Genomic DNA, 20,119 nt, shown 5'->3' with positions numbered 1-20,119 from the left:
TTATATACTAAATAACAGTAGCATTCCTACACTTGAGAAACTTAAAATGTATCACTGTAAACAGGGCTTACCAGTAGCAATGAATTGCATGTTGTATAGTTTGAGATCACCTTATCACTTGAACCACGAGATCAGTCTCCTAACTACTATCCTGACTCCTGCTCTCCACACTGCACTACAGCTTAATAGTCAGCAACCAGTTAGATCGCTCCCTTCAAGAAAACCTCTATATATTCTGCGTTTCCGACAATCTGTAATATTCAGTATTCCCTGAACACATCCTTTCTCCCCATCCTCCTACATTTGCTCTTGTTGATATCTATCCTATATGCTTTTTCTAGACCTAGCTCAACAGCTACCTTACTTGATTTCCCTTTACCTAGAAGTTATTTTTCTGAATGGCATACCACTTTTCAAACCTCCTTGATGGTGTGTATAGCATTCTACCGTAATATCACAGTATTTGTACACTAGATTGTCCTCAAGGAGTTTATCTATTTGGAGAAGACAGTGTTCATGTCTTTCTTTGCCTCACTGTGCCCACCGTACTTTAGTGGGCTCTCAGTCATAAATGAGTAAGTGTTGAGTGACATCACTGATCTTTACAGTATTCCAGTGAGGTCTGTATACTGTGAGATAGCTGGCACTCAGAATTATCAAGTGACTTGACTGAAGTCACAGAACAAATTAGTAAGCAATATTAGAATTTAACCCAGATCTGCTTACGTGTAAATCAATGATTTTTCCTCATGTATTGTACCCCTGAAGGGTAAAAGTAGTAGATTGGGGAAGAAATAACTGCCTTACTTATTTGGTACTACTTTAAATAACTTCCATCTGTAGACTACAGTCTTAATTTAGTTATTTCTGTAACCCCTTTGGCCTTCTGTATATTAATGGCAAAATCAAGCCATTGGACTGGTGTCTTGACAGCTTCATCACAAGATTTAGCTAAATTGAGGAACTAAAATAGAAGCTTCTGAAATTCTTTCACAAAAATCCCACATTTCCACATTGCATAGCTCTACTATGACATTTTTAAAGTATAAAATGAGTGCTATAGCATTAGAACTGAGAATGAGGAATTATAAATACACGTGAAAATTTAGGGAAAGATTGATAATAGAAAAGTTAATGCATTTTACACACAAGCTACACGGGGAAACTTGGCTCTAATTGGGAACTGTAGAATGAACATATGTTGTTTTAAGAACCCCACAAATGGTACTGGTTTGTCAGCCATACCCACTGAGTATTATAAGATTAGGAAATAATAGGACCGAGCAGATGAATAAGGTATTCAGTTTTAATTTATTCATATATATTTTACCCGGAAGATACTTCTTTACAGAAGTATAAGGAGAGTGACATGTTTGAATTGGATAGATTGTGCAGAGTGTTTTAGAACAAGTAGAAAGTGTAGTAAAGAATACAGTCTCAAAAATGAAGGTACACAGTAAGAAGAGCTGAGAGCTCATGGAGGAAAATCAGAGGGAGGAAGAGTGGTAAAAGCGGACAATCTAAAGGAGTAAAGGAAACAGTGAAGAGATGGGAGCGTCCCGAGTCTGAACCAGGTTTAGAGAAGAACTCACTGTAAGTGCCTGTGCAGGAAGCGCCTCGTAACTTGTCAGATGCCAGTCTTCATGCTGGGATGCTTTACTTATCTTTTCTTGTGTAATCCTCACCACAGTCCTGGCAGGCACGTAGCTGTTGTCCTGATTTCATAGATAAAACATGAGGAAGAAAAGTTTCTAAGGAGTCAAAATATTAAACTTCACTGACTACTGACATAAGAGAAGGCCAGTTTGGAATAGAAGCCTTTGAATCTGACCCTGGGGTTGTCATGTAAGAAGGCAGTTTCTATCAGTGTCTGAAATCAGGGTAAAGGGAATCAAGTAAAGAGGTGGAGAGGCAGAAGAAAATAGACTGTTCATTGAATTTGGTTAAAATGAAACCACCAGGTTTAGAGAAATCAATGTTGAGTGATGGCTGTTCGGAGATGAGAGAGATTAATGTTCATCTCAGTGCATTTGGGAGAAAAAATTTTTTTTCCTGCCCCACTGCATGACTTGTAGAATCTTAGTTCCTTGACCAGGGATCAAACCTGCATCTTTGGCTGTGAAAGCATAAAGTCCTAAACATTGGACCAGGGCATTCCCCATTTGGGAAAATTTTTGCAGGAACAGTACAGAATCAAGGTAGAAAGAAATTCTTGATTCTTAAGTGTGCACATTAAAAGTGGAGATATTTCTTTTACCGAATAATGTTCCAAAATCAAATATATATAACTGGGGAATTGCCCCCTTTAAATTTTTTATATCACCTTTATTATTTTATATGATTAAGAGTTGGCAATATTGTTACGAAGTTTTTATGAGCAATTCAGCCAAAATTAGTTTAAACACACATTGTGGAAATAATTAGATTACTTTCAGAAAATTTCTGGCTATACACCAATAAGAAAGAAAGAATTTAAGCTAATAAGTAATTTGTAAAGAGGGCCATTAAAGCAATGTAAGAAAAGAGCTTCCACTCAATTCTAGTTACTCTCACTGGTCCCGTTTTAGCCAAGTGCTCTAGGTAATTCTACCAGCATTCTCTATCCTCCAAATTCTGATTAAGTCTGTTGTACCTTTCTTGCCTTCTTCACTCAGTAGATGGTAAACCAGTTACTGGCTAGATTGCAGTCTGCTCAAGGGTGTTGAGATGGGGAAAAGGTTAAGAATCACTGTACTGCTAAGTAGAAGACTTAAGTATAACTCAGGTCAGTCTTTCCACATGTATGTTTTAAGCTTGAGACACAGACTAAGTGGTTGAAGCCGAGCAAGAGAAACACAGTGTTGAGTCACCACTAGACTAGGGGCCCAGGGATAAGCAAAAGCTGAAGGCATCCATTTCTAGTTCCTGCTGGCTGCTTTATCAGCTCTGAGGAATCACTTCAGTGTTCCTTTTGCTGACGGTGCTCTGTACCTGGAGGAGGGTTGGGCCAGACTACAGCAGGACACCTTAGACAGCTGAAGTCTGCAAGTTTGGTTTGGGTTTTAACATTCTTTTTGTACTTTTCTTAAATTGCTTCGTAATTTGCTTTAGAACGTTTCTGGCTACACATTATTGAAAAACTATCCAGCAGAGGCTGTATTTGTGTTGTTTTTATAGTGCTTTCCTCCAGTGGTCAGTCCTTTTCTTTTTTCCTTCCTCCTACTTCCTTCAGAAAAAAAGCCCTTTATTTTCTTCTCCTCTCATTTCTCCTGTACACTTCTCTGTCTTTTGATTTCTTTTTGCTTCTGTTGGTTGAACATATCAATGTACAGTGACTGAATTCTGAGTTACCCACATTACTGGTTATAGAAGGCAGTCCTGGCAGTGAAGAGGCAAGCAGCTACAGCAAGATCTCTGGTGCATCTAGAAGGCAGTTAGGTATTTGGATTTTGTCCTTGAGAATATGGACTGTATTCATTTTCATATTTCCAATACATAGTAAAGGACAGTCAATGAATGTTGAATGAATGTGATGGGCTATATTGATCTGACCTGGAATTAAATTGATTGTTTCCTTGGTATACATAAAAAGGGTCATAGTTTAAAAATCCATTTATCCCTCAAATGACACAAAAATTCTTAACCAACGTCTTCTTTAATTTTCCTTTTTGCTCACCTGAGAGGAAAAGTCAGTATAACTGAAATATACTTAAAATATCAAGGAACTTATTAAAGCATTATTACTAAGGGTAAAGTTGTTTTAATTTACATCTGTCATTATTAACGAAATATTTTTACATACATATTTTACATATATATGTATGTAAAATATGTAATACATATTTTAGTATTTATTAAAATAGATTTTAAAAACCAAGACTTGTTTCAAAATATTTTCAGATGTTGTGTTCGGTAGCTCAACATGAGCAGCACTAACCCTTCTGAATTTACTTAATTTTCCTGTGATTAATTTCTTGGTAAGGAATTTGAACATGTTATAAACTAATTTTAAGGTTTTGTTTTTTATTTGTGAAATGTCATATGTGCCTGGCAAATAACAGTTAATCAATGGATACATGTCTGTGAGGATGAAAATACCTTGCATAAATAATAGCAAAAAAATTCTACACTTTTCTTATTCGAGGGTTGGTAAGTTAAGCTTCCAAGGGAAACTGCTGAGATCCACATTTTTTTATTTGTGGCTTTAGTGTTTGAAATAAATGACTTCTGTGGTCAAACCTTGATCTGAATACTTTGTTTTTAATGTTGACTTACACTATGGAAATTACTTATGTTTTAGTCACATGTTCACCAAGAACCTAGTAAGAGAATTCCTTCTTGGAGTGGTCGCCCAATCTGGATGGAAAAAATGGTCATGTGCAGGGTGAAAGTCCCACACACGTTTGCGGTTCACTCATACACCCGTCCCACGATATGTCAGTACTGCAAGCGGTTACTGAAAGGCCTCTTTCGCCAAGGAATGCAGTGCAAAGGTAGGACTGCATGATTTTCTGAAGTAAAATTTGTATTTGTTTTTGTTAGCAAATATAACACAAAATACTTTTTACTTCAGAAGGCTTAAGCAAATAAATTGGTCTCATAGTTAAAAAAGCAATGTGCATATATATGTATCAATTATTAACGATGACTGGTATCTGCAACATATGTATTCTGTACCAGAAGCTATGCTAAAGAAAAATTAGAGTGTAAACAGAAAAACTAGAATTTGAATCTGTGAGATGTGGCTGCTTAACAGTTGTTAATATGGAAACATTAGTGAGCAGGTGAGCTAATATTTGAGCTTAAGTCTTTCCAATTCCAGAGCCAGACACTACCCAGAATATAAAATAATGCCCTCCTCTTTCCATTAAATGGAATCACTGACTCGATGGACATGAGTGAGTAAGCTCTGGGAGTTGATGATGGACAGGAGGCCTGGTGTGCTGCAGTCCATGGGGTTGCAAAGAGCCAGACACGACTGAGCGACTGAAGCAGACTTTCCATTAAATATTCATACACACATACACACAGCAGCATGTTACAGGAGTTTTATTTTTGCCTTAATTATGTGGCTGTGAGAACTGTGCCAAAATTGTCATTCTGATCAATCACACTGAAACAGGCAGAAATAGTAGAACCCACTGGAATTATTATGGGGACCATCTATATTTGGATACTAACCCAAAACATTGTCATAGAATTCCAAAAACATCTCTAATGAACTATGTTTTTAATAGAGTAATGGTTTCCTGTAGTTATATAATGTTTTAATGCTTTTAAAAGATGCTTTTATCTTTTTGTCTCGCATCTTCTCAACAGTGCTGCACAACTGTGTGAAAACCAAAATAGAGATATTAAATGTGTTATTAGGCATTGAGCCAAAATAGATATAAGTAATCTGTCTATAATCTTATGTACTTATTTTTCATGTGATTATTGTAATTATCATTACTTCTTGATACCATACTTTTTATGTAAAAGTATTTGTGGAATTGGATTACCTAGTTTCATCTACGTAAAACATTGGAATTGAGATCTTTGCAACAATAAGTCCTGTTTACAGTGTTGAATTAAACAATTTATGTGTAAATTTAATTTATAAGTATATAAGAAGACTTTTCTTAGCAATGTATGGCTACATAGGAGAATATCAAATAGAGAACACATTGTACATTTGTTGCCAATATTTAATAACCATCAGGCAAGCTTAATTAAATGTTGAAATTTTATTTCAACAGCTTACTTTTGAATATGAGTTAATATATAAATTAATACTTTAAATATCAACACTAAAGTGTACTGGCAAGCAGCCAGGAAAGAATGTTTTGGGAAAGAACGTTAAGAACAGATGTACAAATTCTAGCCAGCAGATAATCTTAGTAAAGGTACTAAATATGCTGTTCTGCTGAGTAGAACAGAAACATTCTAAAACTGCATGCAAAAAAGCACAGTACTTTTTAAAAGAATGATTGAATAAAATATGTATGTAGATTAATGAATTTTGAAATAAAATCAATTAACTATATGACTGGCTTAGTAGTTTTAACTTCTTAGAGCTCTAAAAGAATGTTTTATGCTTATATTGGTTCAGAAAGTATCAAAAAGTCATAATACAATTCAGTAATCCCTGTATTTTTACTTCAAAAGTAAAATAGACATTTTCATTCACTTGTTAAGCTAAGAAAAAAATAGTTAAGATAAAACAGTTATGCAGGATCATTTGAGAAAAATATACAATTCTAAGAGCAGTTAATTTATTCATTCATTTGTTTTCCACTTTGTTATATTAAAATTTCAGGGCAGCTTATATAAGCACATATAGGATAAAAGAAAACATAAATAAATTAGTAAAGAACATGGGCAGGAATATAGAGAAGTATAAATGACTGTCATTAGAACTACATACTTGCTGCATATGGGTGGTAAATTTGGCTCTACATTTCAGAGGGAAAGGGAAACCTTGTTATTTTCACAATTTGTAAACCTCATGAGATAAAAAACAAATATTTAAATGTATGCCAGTGTTAATACTAGTATCATGTGAATTTTCCTAGGGCCTCACCTTTTTGAAGATGTTATTACATAATGCAGGTTTTCTCATCCACCAAATTATTAATTTCATAGAGCTTTTTCTTATAATGACCTTTCTATATTCTATTGGCATGATACCAAGAGTTTTTTCAATTATAGAAGTTACAAAATTATTCTAAATCAGGACTTGAAATTATTTTTACCCATTTATTGTTGGTAGAATTATTTTGAAGGTGGTGTTAGACAGTAGTTATAGCAGCAGGTTTCAGTTTTAATGTAGAAGTCATTAAAGTACCCATTTCTCAACCTCACTCCCAGAGCTGCTGATGTAGTAGGTTAAGGGTGGAGCCCAGCCAAGATCGTGCATCTCAAAAGATGCTGATGCTCCGGGCCTGGTGACCATAATTTGAGAACCATGAGTTACACGGTAGTGTTGAACAGCTCGGACCTGACTGACACTCACCTGCAGTGCAATCAGCCCTGAGGTTCTTGCAGACTGAAGAGAGCTATTATATACTACAGGTGGGGGACCTTGTGCATGAGAAGCTCAGTCCTCTCTTGCAAGGTTGTCTGGGAAAGCTCTTACTAATTCCTAATAAATGATTGCAGCATTGCAGTTTTTTTTCTGCGTATGTACCAGGTCCTGATAATTAGGAATTGAAAGTAACTGCCTGATATATGTTGGAAAGGGATTTAGTCAGCCTGAGAAACTCTTTAAGGAGGATGTGGAAAGAAGAATGCAATGTAAGGGAGGGAAGCATGGATCTGCAGCAACATTTTGGCAAAGTGTTAAACAAGTGGTATAAACTTAATTTTACAGATAAAGAGACTGAACCCTGAGGGATTAACCAATTAATAAGAGATGATATCAGAATATGAAACCAGACCTTTAATGTAAGACCTGAGTTCTTATAGAGGAAATTTTATTATTTCATCATCATTATTAATAATACTACATGTGTGATTAAAGAAAGTCTTTAACCATATCTGATACTGCCTGACTTTTTACATAAATTAATAAGATGAATGTTTCATTTTAGATTGTAAATTCAACTGCCATAAGCGGTGTGCGTCTAAAGTACCGAGAGACTGCCTTGGAGAGGTTACTTTCAATGGAGGTAAAAGTCTTTTTCTTAATTTCCAGGAAAGATCACAATTTGTGTGTTATCTTTATATAAGGTTATATTTGCATATTTTATTTTGTTTACTTTGTTTCTTTGACTTTTTTCTGAGTTAATAACCAAGCAAAATACAGATATCGCTCATAGTATACTTTTAATTATGCCTCCTGTCTCCTTTAACCACTTACCAGTCTGTAGTCAAATGTGGCAAATGGTGCTGTATATTCTTGTTTGTCTTTAGACATAGCAAAATTTATTTTATAACCTTGCTGTTGTCCCTAGAACTATTTCTTATTTCTAGTATTTATTAACTACTTAATGAATGCCAGGCACTATTGTAAACATTTTCTATATTGACATTTAAACCTAAGAACAACCTTTTGAGATAAGTCTTAGGCACAGAAACATTAAATAATTTGCCTAAGAGATACAACCAGTAGTGGTAGAGTTGGGATTTGAATCTGTGTGGTCTGGCATCTAAGTTCATAGTCTTTAGAAGTCATTGTACTGTCTCACTTTCTCTTTTTCCATCAAATAATCACTTAGCTGAACATTCTTGCTTTTTTACCTTTTTTTTTTCCCCCTCTTTTCAAGATTATATCACTCAAAGTGATTACCTTTTTTGGAAGAAAGGAGTAAACTTGTAGCATAATTTTTCCTTAGTATTACATGGCTGGTAAAAATTGAATATAAGTAGTTCTATAGGAAAGGCTTCCCTGGTGGCTCAGATGGTAAAGAATCTGCCTGCAGTGCAGGAGCCCTAGGTCCGAGCCTTAGGTTAGGAAGATTCCCTGGAGAACGGATATAGGAGGAAAAGCATAAGGAGTGGAAATTAATCTTAAGAGTTTAACATTTTCTCATGTGGTATGTTTTCTGTGGTTGCTGTTTAAGACCCTTGACAGAGCGTGATTGGTTTCTGTGTTTCAGTTGCTCAGAATTAATACAGCTTTTCTACATGATTGAAGTCTTTTCTAGATTTAGCTAGTTATGTATTTTTGTCCTTGTCTACCTTCTGACAAATGGATATGAAATACCATTTATATTTATCTTAATGTTCATTTATCTCTTTCAGTTATTTACTGTTTAGGAGTTTTTTTCTCTCTAAATTACTTGTTCACGTGTTATATATTCTACTAATTCTTTGTCAGCTTTATTGAGATATGAGTTGTATACCATACAGCTCATACATTTAGTTTATTCCCAGTTATACAGCCATCACTACAGCCTAATTTTAGAACATTTTCATCATCCTGAGAAGAACTCCATACCAATTAGTTGTCACTTCCCATCCACTTTTCCCTGCTAGCCCCTGGCAACCACTAAGTCAGCTTTCATCTGTATCAGTTTGTCCCTTCTAGACATTTCATATAAATAGAATCATACAATGTGTAGTCTTTGTGACTGATTTCTTTCACTGAGCATAATGTTTTCAAGGTTCATCCATGTTGCATGTATCAATACTTCATTGTTTTTTTGTTGATGAGTAATATTCCTCTGCTCGAATGTTCCACACTTGATTCATTCATCACCAATCAAACATAGTCCTTTGAGTTATATCCATTTTGGAGCTATTATGAACAAGGCAGCTATGAACATTTGACTACATTTGACTACATGTGTTTCCATTCCACTTGGGTAGATAGCCAGTAATGGAACTGTTGAGTCATATGGTAGCTCTGTTTAACATTTTGAGGACTGCCAAACTGTTTACCAAAGCAGCCATACCATTTTACATTCCCATCAGCAATGTATGAGGAGTCTCATTTCTATGTGTCCTGTCCACCACTTGTTCATTGTCTGTCATTTTGATTGTCACCATCCTAGTGAGTATGAAGTGTTGTCTCATTATGGTTTTGATTTGCATTTCCCAGATGGCTAACTGACATTGCGTATCTTTTTATGTACCTCTTGGTCATTTTTACATCTGCTTCAGAGCAATAGCTCTTCTGGTCCTTTGCCCATTTAACTAGGTTATTTATTTATCTTTTTATTATAGAGTCTTAAGAATTCTTTAAATATTCTGGATACAAGTCCCTTATTTGATACATGATTTGCAGATACTTTCTACCATTCTGTACACTGCCTTTTCACTTCCTTTGAGGTGTCATTTGTAGCGGAGAAGTTTTAAATTTTGATGAAGTCCAATATATTTGGGCTTTTTTTGTCATTTAGATTTTTGGTGGTATATCTAAGAAAGCTTTGCCTAACTCATGATCCCAAAGTTTACTCCTGTGCTTTCTTGTAAGAGTTTTATAGATTAAACTCTTACATTTAGGTCTGTGATCCACTTTAAGTTAATTTTTGTAATTGATTTAAGGAAAGCTTCCAATTTCCTTTTTTCTTTTTTGCATATAAATATCCATTTGTCCTATGACCATACACTGAATAGAATGTTCTTTTTTCATTGTATTGTCTTAGACACTTGTGGAAAATCAGCTGACCCGATAATAAAATATAGTGGCTAACCTTTTACTTTGCTTCTAGTATCTTTTGTCATATCAAAATTTAAAATTTTGATGCAATCAAGTTAATTTTCTGCCTTATTATTTTTATACTTATATCATGCTAAGAAATATTTCTTTAGCTTGAATCATAAAAATATTTTTCTGTAATTTCATTTAAGAATTTTTAAAATGGTTTTCACATTTGATATACTGTCTCTACTTAGGTATATTGATATTCCATTAATGTAAAATTCTGAATTCATTTAAAACTTTGCCAGAACCATCTACTTTGGGAACAGATACAGATATACCGATGGATATTGACAGTAGTGACATGAACAGTGACGGTAGTCGGGGCTTGGATGACATAGAAGAACCATCTCCCCCAGAAGATAAAATGTTTTTCTTGGATCCATCTGATCTTGATGTGGAAAGAGACGAAGAAGCTGTTAAAACAATCAGGTAATGTATGGGTATGGACTGCAAGCTATTTCGGAATGCAAGGAGTCCAGGAGTTCTGTTAAAAAATAACAAATCATATCTCTTTAAGTGGAACCTAAAAATGTAATTATAAAAAGAAAAATTTTTTTCTTGAAGTATAGTTGTTTTATAATGTTGTGTTTCTGCTATACAGCAAAGTGATCAATTATACATAAACGTATATCCCTCTTTTTTTAGATTTCCTTCTCATTTAGATCACTACAGAGCATTGATTAGAGTTCCTTGAGCTCTACAGTAGGTTCTCATTAGTTATCTATTTCATATACAGTACTATACGCTTGTTAATCCCAATCTCTCAATTTATTCGACCTCCTAAAATGTAGTTTAAAATCAATTAAATTGTGGCTAATGCTTTTACATGTACTACAGTATTTTTCTGAAATAAATTATATTCCTCTTGCTGTCCACTCAAGATGAGAAGGTATGAGAATCCCGTTTTCTTAAAAAGAAAAATGCTTTATTTAAATACAGTCTAGATAATGATACCTAGCTGTGTAGCAGTCTTTCACAAAGTGCCAGCATTGGACTTCAGGTAAAGCAACCAGTTTATTCACACAGGCATATTAGTTAATGTTGCAAACCCCAGTAAGAATCTATACCTGAGGATGTTGTACAAAGATGATGGTGATGAATTTGGGGGCAGTTTTCATATTGCAATTCATCTATTAGCACTTTGTAAAAATGCTTCTGGGTTATGAGACTTATATATCCTCCTGTATTTATAGAAATTCAGTTTTTTTAGATATAGCAATAAAATATACTACTTTCTGATACAATGTTAACATTTTAAGCAGGTTTTGTTTTTCATTGGCTGCTGCTGCTGCTGCTAAATCGCTTCAGTCGTGTCTGACTCTGTGCAACCCCATAGACAGCAGCTCACAAGGCTCCCCCATCCCTGGGATTCTCCAGGCAAGAACGCTGGAATGGGTTGCCATTTCCTTCTCCAATGCATGAAAGTGAAAAGTAAAAGTGAAGTCGCTCAGTCGTGTCCAACTCTGTGCGACCCCATGGACTGTAGCCCACCAGGCTCCTCCATCCATGGGATTTTCTAGGCAAGAGTACTGGCAGCAAATAGGTATTTAGAGAAAATTGGTCATTTGTCAGTCTCATATGGCTGAGTCATTTATTCAGCCTTATCATTAAATTATAGCTATTATTATCATTATCATTATTAACTAAATGTTTGCCCAAATTAGAGACTTAAGAGAACTAAGCTAGTTTCCTAATCATGGATACTTCACAGTTTAAGAGCAAGTATTTAACTGTTTGAGACTCAGTTGAAAAACAGTGTATTTTTCACACACTTCTGCCAAGGTGCCCTTTCTTTCCAGCTACACTGTTATTGACCTATGTTTCAGTATTACCTGATGTGACTCATTTCATTATTTATCATTTTTACTTTCTTAATACCTGTAAATCATTTTTCTTTCAGTATCTTCTGTAAGTTATTGTTGCTGACAACATGAATAATGGAATTTGATATTTGAATTTTGTCTTGTGATTAATTTATTAATTTGTCATGTTATCTAGGGTACGATTTCTAGCAGCAGTCCCAAATGAGACCCTCTCCCAGGTTCCAGATTTGCCAACCAGAGAGGATTCTTTCTACTCTGTTCATTGTTTTCGTATGTCCTGTGGCCCTCCAGAAATATTCATGACAAATAATGATGACTTACAGTATTGTTGTAGGAAGGGGTCCCCCGCTCCAGGGCCCCAAGAGCGGGATCTTGTCTAACACTCGGAAAAGAATTGTCCGAGGAGACACGTGCTGACAAAGCAAGAGATTTTACTGGGAAAGGGCACCCGGTGGAGAGCAGTAGGGTAAGGGAACCCAGGAGAACAGGTCTGCCACGTGGCTCACAGTCTTGGGTTTTATGGTGATGAGATTAGTTTCCAGGTTGTCTTCTTTGGCCAATCATTCTGATTCAGAGTCCTTCCTGGTGGCACACGCATCGCTCAGCAAAGATGGATGCTAGCGAGAGGGATTCTAGAAGTGGGTAGACACATGGTGTCTCCTTTTGACCTTTCCCTAACTCTTTTGGTTGGCAGTGGCTTATTAGTTCCATATTCCTTACCATGACCTCTTGTTGTAAAACAGTTCATGTAAATGGTTACCTAGCCAGGGTGGACCGTTTCAGTCAGTGTGCTTCCCCTAACAGTATCATCTTTGTCTTTTATAAATTAACTATGTATCATCACAACAGGATTAATTTATCTTTTTCTTCTTAAGCCATTGTTTGTCTTTGTAAGATATTTTGAAGAATTTTGGTTTAATTATCTTAAAAGGGTTTGATGAGTTTACTGTATTGATGATCTTTTAAGTTAACATTATAAATATGTGTCATAAATTTAAAATATTTTTTAGTCCATCAACAAGCAATAACATTCCGCTGATGAGGGTCGTCCAGTCCATCAAGCACACAAAGAGGAAGAGCAGCACAATGGTGAAGGAAGGGTGGATGGTCCATTACACCAGCAGGGATACCCTGGTCAGTAATCACAGGCATTTTATTATGGTAGTGAAACTCTGTTATGTGCTTTACTTTGTGTGTTTTTTAAGTCAAAATGAGAATGAGATATATATTAAGACATCATAGTACACCAGAACCATCTTTATATTTAGGATGTTAAGAATATTGAAAAGGTGGAATATTTAATGTACTATTTTTATTAATTGGTAGAACAGTAGAGATTCAAAGCAAGTCTGATGGTACACCACCAAATGCACAATCTCTGAAAGAAAGAATTGATATTCCCTGGTGGCTTACATGGTTAAGAATCTGCCTGCAATGCAGGAGACCCAGGTTCAATCCCTGGGTTGGGAAGATCTCCTGGAAAAGGGAACGGCAGCCCACTCCAGTATTCTTGCCTGGAGAATCCCATGGACAGAGGAGCCTGGTGGGCTACAGTCCATGGAGTTGAGCACAACTAAGCAACTCTCACTTCACAAACTTCTGCTCTGCAAAAGATAGTGTTAAAAGATTGAGATGACAAGCCACAGACTTGGAAGAAATATTTACAAAAAAAGATATCTGTAGAAGACTCTTCTCCAAAATATACAAAGAACTCCTAAAATTCAACAGTAAGAAAACTTAATTACTTGATTAAACCGTGTGCTGAAGACCTTAACATATACCTCACCAAAGAAGATACCTGGATGGCAGATAAGCATATGAAATGATGCACCACATCTTATGTCATCAGGCAGATGCAAATTAAACAGTGAGATACCACTGCCCATCTGTTAGAACAGCCAAAACCATAAACACTGAGAACACCAAATTCTGACAAGATGTAGAGCAGCGAGAGCTTTCTTTGATTGCTGCTAGGAATGCAAAATGGTATTGCTAACATTCGAAGACAGTTTAGTAGTTTCATGCAAAACTAAAATGCTTTTACCAAATGATCTAGCATTCATACTCTTTGCCGTTTACCCACAGGAAATAAAAACTAACATTCACATGGAAACCTGCATATGGATATTTATAATGGGTTTATTCATAATTGTCAAAAACCTGGAAATAATAGATCTCCTTCAGTAGGTAAATGGGTAAATAAACTGTTCTAAAGACAATGGAATGTTATTCAGCATTAAAAAGCAATGAGCTGTTAAGCCATGAAAAGACTTGGAGCAATCTTAAGTGTATATTGCTAAGTGAAATAAACCAATGTAAGAAGATTACATACTGTATGATTCCAACTATATTATTTTCCAGAAAAGGTAGACCTGTGGAGGGTACAGGGTGGGCACAAGTAGGAATGAATAGATAGAACACAGAATTTTTAGGGCAGTGAAAATACTCTATGTGATACCATAATGATAGGTACTTGTCATTATGCCTTTGTCCAAACGCATAGAATGCACAGCACCAAGAGTGAGCCGTATTATATAACCTATGGACTTTTATCCTTATGATGTGTCAAGTGTAGGTTCACCAGTTAAACCATTATACCACTCTGTTAAGGGTGTTGATGACGGGGTCTGGGGTTATACATGCCTAGGGACAGGAAGTATGTATGGGAAATTTCTGCCCCTTCCCCTTAATTTGCGATGAACCTTAAACTGTTCCCCAAAAGTAAAGTATTAATTTAAAAAAATAGTTTATAGACACATGTTAAAAAAAATGCTGCATGGCAAAGAACAGAAACAAAGACAAATGATGAACTGGAAAAAGTTTTTTTTTCAACCCAGAACACAATAGGAAAATAGGCAATGAATCTGAACAAACAGGTCTCAGACAAGGAAATGCAAATTACTCTTAAACATAAGATCTTGATCTCATTTTTAATAAAAAAAATACAATTTAAAATGTTATGAAAATACTAGCCAAATAGTATACTAGCTGAATAGCCAAAGCAGTCTTGAGAAAGAATGGAGCTGGAGGAGTCAACCTTTCTGACTTCATATTATGCTACAAAGCTGCAGTCATCAAGACAATATGGTACTGGCACAAAAACAGAAATATAGACCAATGGAACAAGATAGAAAGCCCAGAAATAAACCCATGCACCTGTGGGTACCTTATTTTTGACAAAGGAGGCAAAAATATACAATGGGGCAAAGACAGCCTCTTCGATAAATGGTGCTGGGAAAACTGGACAGCTACATGTAAAAGAATGAAATTAAAACACTTCCTAACACCATACCCAAAGATAAACTCAAAATGGATTAAAGACCTAAATGTAAGACCAGATACTATAAAACTCTTAGAGGAAAATATAGGCAGAACACTCGATGACATAAATCAAAGCAAGATCTTCTATGACCCACCTCCTAGAGTAATGGAAATAAAAATAAACAAGTGGGACCTGATTAAACTTCAAAGCTTTTGCACAGCAAAGGTAACTGTAAGCAAGGTGAAAAGACATCCCTCAGAATGGGAGAAAATAATAGCAAATGAAACAATTGACAAAAGATTCATTTCCAAAATATACACGCAGCTCATACAACTCAGTACCAGAAAAACAAACAACCCAATCAAAAAGTGGGAAAAAGACCCAAACAGACATTTCTCTAAAGAAGGCATACAGATGGCTAACAAACACATGAAAAGATGCTCACCATCACTTATTATATAGAGAAATACAAATCAAAACCACCATGAGATATCACCTCACACCGGTCAGAATGACCATCATCAAAAACTCTACAAACAAAAATGCTTTAGAGGGTGTGGAGAAAAGGGAAGGCTCTTGCACTGTTGGTGGGAATTACAGACACTATGGAAGACAGTACAGAGATTCCTTAAAAAACTAGGACTAAAACCACCATATGACCCAGCAATCCCACTCCTGAATAAACCGTGAAGTTGAAAAAGACACATGTATCCCATTGTTCATTGCAGCGCTATTTACAGTAGCTAGAACATGGAAGCAACCTAGATGTCCATCAACAGATTAATGGATAAGGAGTTGTGGTACATATACACAGTGGAATATTAGTCATAAAAATATGACTCATGAATGCATTTGAGTCAGTTCTAATGAGATGGATGAACCTAGAACCTGTTAAACAGAGTGAAGTAAGTCAGAAAGAGAAAGATGAATATCATATACTAATGCATATTTCTCCACTCTTCTCCAGTAGCATACTGGGCACCTACCAACTTGGGGAGTTTATCTTTCAGTGTCATGCCTTTTTGCCTATTCATACTGTTCATGGGGTTCTCAGGGCAGGAATACTGAAGTGGTTTGCCGTTCCCTTCTCCAGTGGACCACGTTTTGTCAGAACTCTTCTGCCATGACCCGTCTATTGTTGGTGGCCCTACATGACAGCTCATAGTTTCCTTGAGCTAGACAAGGCTGTGGTCCATGTGATCAGATTGGTTAGTTTTCTGTGATTGTGGTTTTCATTCTGTCTGCCCTATGATGGATAAGAATAAGAGGCTTATGGAAGCTTCCTGATGGGAGAGACTGACTGAGGGGGAAACTGGGTCTTGTTCTGATGGTACAGGCCATGTTCAGTAAATCTTTAATCCAATTTTCTGTTGATGGGCAGGGCTGTATTCCCTCCCTGTTGCTTAACTTGAGGCCAAACTGTGCTGGAGGTAGTGAAGATGATAGCGACCTCCTTCAAAAGGCCCCATGCACGCACTGCTGCACTCGGTGCCCCCAACCCTGCAGCAGGCCACCGCTGACCCACGGCTCTGCCAGAGACTCCTGGACACTCATGGACGTGTCTGGGTCAGTTTCTTGTGGGGTCACTGCTCCTTTCTTCTGGGACCTGGTATGCACAAGGTTTTGTTTGTGCCCTCCAAGAATCTGTTTTCCTCAGTCCTGTATAAGTTCTGGTGGTTCTGTGGTGGGGTTAATGGTGACATCCTCCAAGAGGGCTTATGCCATACCCAGGTCTACTGCACCCAGAGTCCCTCCAGCAGGCCACTGCTGACCCGTACCTCCACAGGAGACACTCAGACACAGTTCTGGCTCAGTCTTTGTGGGTTGGGCATGCATTTTGTGACCTTCAGGTCTGAGCAGCTCAAGTGACCAATTGCTTGGAGATAGCACTGTCCCAGGTGGGCCATGTGTCTTAATCACCTCCTTGGTCCCAGCCACTTGGTTTGCCAGATGCACCATAAGAGCAAAAACAACACCCAGTTGTGGATGTGACGGGTGATGGTAGTAAAGTCCAATGCTGTAGAGAGGAATATTGCATAGGAACCTGGAATGTTAAGTCCATGACTCAAGGCAAATTGGAAGTGGTCAAACAGGAGATGGCAAGAGTGAACATCAACATTTTAGGAATCAGTGACCTAAAATGGACTGGAATGGGTGAATTTAATTCAGATGACCATTATATCTGCTACTGTGGCAATGAATCCCTTAGAAGAAATGGAGTAGCCATCATAGCCAACAAAAGAGTCCAAAATGCAGTATTTGGATGCAATCTCAAAAATGACAGAATGATCTCTGTTCATTTCCAAGGCACCATTCATTATCACAGTAATCCAAGTCTGTGCCCTGACCAATAATGCTGAAGAAGCTGAACAGTTCTATGAAGGACCTACAGGACCTTCTAGAACTAACACCCAAAAAAGGTGTCATTTTCACCATATGGGACTGGAATGCAAAAGTAGGAAGTCAAGAGATACCTGGAGTAACAGACATATGTGGCCTTGGAGTACAAAACAAAACAGGGCAAAGGCCAACAGAGTTTGCAAAGAGAACACACTGGTCATAGCAAACACCCTCTTCCAACAACACAAGAGAACACTCTACACATGGACATCACCAGATGTCCAACACTGAAATCAGATTGATTATATTCTTTGCAGCCAAAGATGGAGAAGCTCTATACAATCAGCAAAAAAAAGACCGGGAGCTGACTGTGGATCAGATCATGAACTCCTTATTGCCAAATTCAGACTTAAACTGAAGAAAGTAGGGAAAACCACTAGACCATTCAGGTATGACCTAAATCAAATCCCTTATGATTATACAGTGGAAGTGACAATTAGAATCAAGGGATTAGATCTGATAGAGTGCCTGAAGAACTATGGATGGAGATTCGTGACTTTGTACAGGAGGCAGTGATCAAGACCATCCCCAAGTAAAAGAAATGCAAAAAGGCCAAATGGTTGTTTGATGAGGCCTTACAAATAGCTGAGAAAAGAAGAGAAGTGAGAGGCAAAGGAGAAAGGGAAAATATATACCCATTTGAATGCAGAGTTCCAAAGAATAGCAACAAGAGATAAGAAAGCCTTCCTCAGTGATCAATGCAAAGAAATAGAGAAAAACAATGGAATGGGAAAGATTAGAGATTGCTTCAAGAAAATTAGAGATACCAAGGGAACATTTCATGCAATGATGAGCACAATAAAGGACAGAAATGGTATGGACCTGACAGAAGCAGAAGATAAGAAGAGGCAGCAAGAATACACAGAAGAACTGTACAGAAAAGATCTTCACGACCAAGATAACCACGATGGTGTGATCACTCACCTAGAGCCAGACATCCTGGAATGCAAGGTCATGTGGGCCTTAGGAAGCATCACTACCAACAAAGCTAGTGGAGGTGAAGGAATTCCAGTTGAGCTACTTCAAATCCTGAAGGATGACGCTGTGAAAGTGCTGCACTCAAGATGCCAGCAAATTTGGAAAACTCAGCAGTGGCCACAGGACTGGAAAAGGTCAGTTTTCATTCCAATCCCAAAGAAAGGCAATGCCAAAGAATGCTCAAACTACTGCACAATTGCACTCATCTCACATGCTAACAAAGTAATGCTCAAAATTCTCCAAGCCAGGCTTCAACAGTACGTGAACCGTGAACTTCCACATATTCAAAGTGGATTTAGAAATGACAGAGGAACCAGAGATCAAATTGCCAACATCTATTGGATCATCAAAAAAGCAAGAGTATTCCAGAAAAACATCTACTTCTGCTTTATTGACTACACCAAATCCTTTGACCGTGTGGATCACAACAAACTGTGGAAAATTCTTCAAAAGATGGGAATACCAGACCACCTTACCTCCTTCCTGAGAAATCTGTATGCATGTCAAGAAGCAACAGTTAGAACTGGACATGGAACAACAGACTGGTTGCAGATCAGGAAAGGAATACGTCTGGTTCCAAATCGGGAAAGGCAGTATGTTGTCGCCCTGCTTATTTAACTTACATGCAGAGCACATCGTGCAAAATGCCAGACTGGATGAAGCACAAGCTGGAATCATGATTGCCGGGAGAAATATCTATAATCTCAGATATGCAGATGACACCACCCTCATGGCAGAAAGCGAAGAACCGAACATTCTCTTGATGAATGTGAAAGAGGATAGTGAAAAAGTAGGCTTAAAACTCAACATTCAGAAAACGAAGATCATGGCATCTGGTCCCATCACTTCATGACAAATAGATGGGAAAACAATGGAAAGAGTGTGAGACTTTTATTTTGGGGGGCTCCAAAATCACTGCAGATGGTGACTATAGCCTTACAATTAAGATGCTTGCTCCTTGGAAGAAAAGCTATGACCAAGCTAGACAGCATATTTTAAAAGCAGAGACATCACTTTGCCAACAGAGGTCCGTCTAGTTAAAGTGATAGTTTTTCCAGTGGTCATGTACGGATGTGAGAGTTAGACTATAAAGAAAACTGAGCACCAAAGAATTGATGCTTTTGAATTGTGGTGTTGGAGAAGACTCTTGAGAGTCCCTTGGACTGCAGGGTGATCCAACCAGTCCATCCTAAAGGAAATCAGTCCTGAATATTCATTGGAGGGACTGATGCTGAAGCTGAAACTCCAATAGTTTGGCCACCTGATGCGAAAAACCAACTCATTGGAAAAGACCCTGATGCTGGGAAAGATTGAAAGCAGGAGGAGAAAGGGACGACAGGAGATGAGATGGTTGGATGGCATCGCTAACGATGGACATGAGTTGAGTAGGCTCTGGGAGTTGGTGATGGACAAGGAGGCCTGGCGTGATGCAGTCTATGGGATCACAAAGTCAGACACGACTGAGCAACTGAACGGAACTAAACACATATACAGAATCTAGAAAAATGGTACTGAAGAATTTATTTGCAGGGCAGCAGTGGAGAAACA

General features: G+C 37.3%; 1 protein-coding gene across 1 annotated transcript in view; it reads left to right on the top strand.

The window, feature by feature from the left end:
• Positions 1 to 20,119, top strand: part of PRKD3 (protein kinase D3) — an 86,496-nt gene that overhangs the window by 43,482 nt on the left and 22,895 nt on the right. The window contains exons 6-9 of the mRNA XM_018055130.1: positions 4,280 to 4,472; positions 7,551 to 7,628; positions 10,354 to 10,537; positions 12,942 to 13,065. Coding sequence (XP_017910619.1) covers positions 4,280 to 4,472; positions 7,551 to 7,628; positions 10,354 to 10,537; positions 12,942 to 13,065 — 579 coding nt within the window. The remainder of the gene's footprint in view (positions 1 to 4,279; positions 4,473 to 7,550; positions 7,629 to 10,353; positions 10,538 to 12,941; positions 13,066 to 20,119) is intronic.

This window comes from Capra hircus, chromosome 11 (assembly GCF_001704415.2).
Source record: "Capra hircus breed San Clemente chromosome 11, ASM170441v1, whole genome shotgun sequence".
In the NCBI taxonomy this organism is placed as follows: domain Eukaryota; kingdom Metazoa; phylum Chordata; class Mammalia; order Artiodactyla; family Bovidae; genus Capra; species Capra hircus.
Note: the sequence above shows the minus strand (reverse complement) of the source record. Positions and strands in the feature narration are given on the sequence as shown.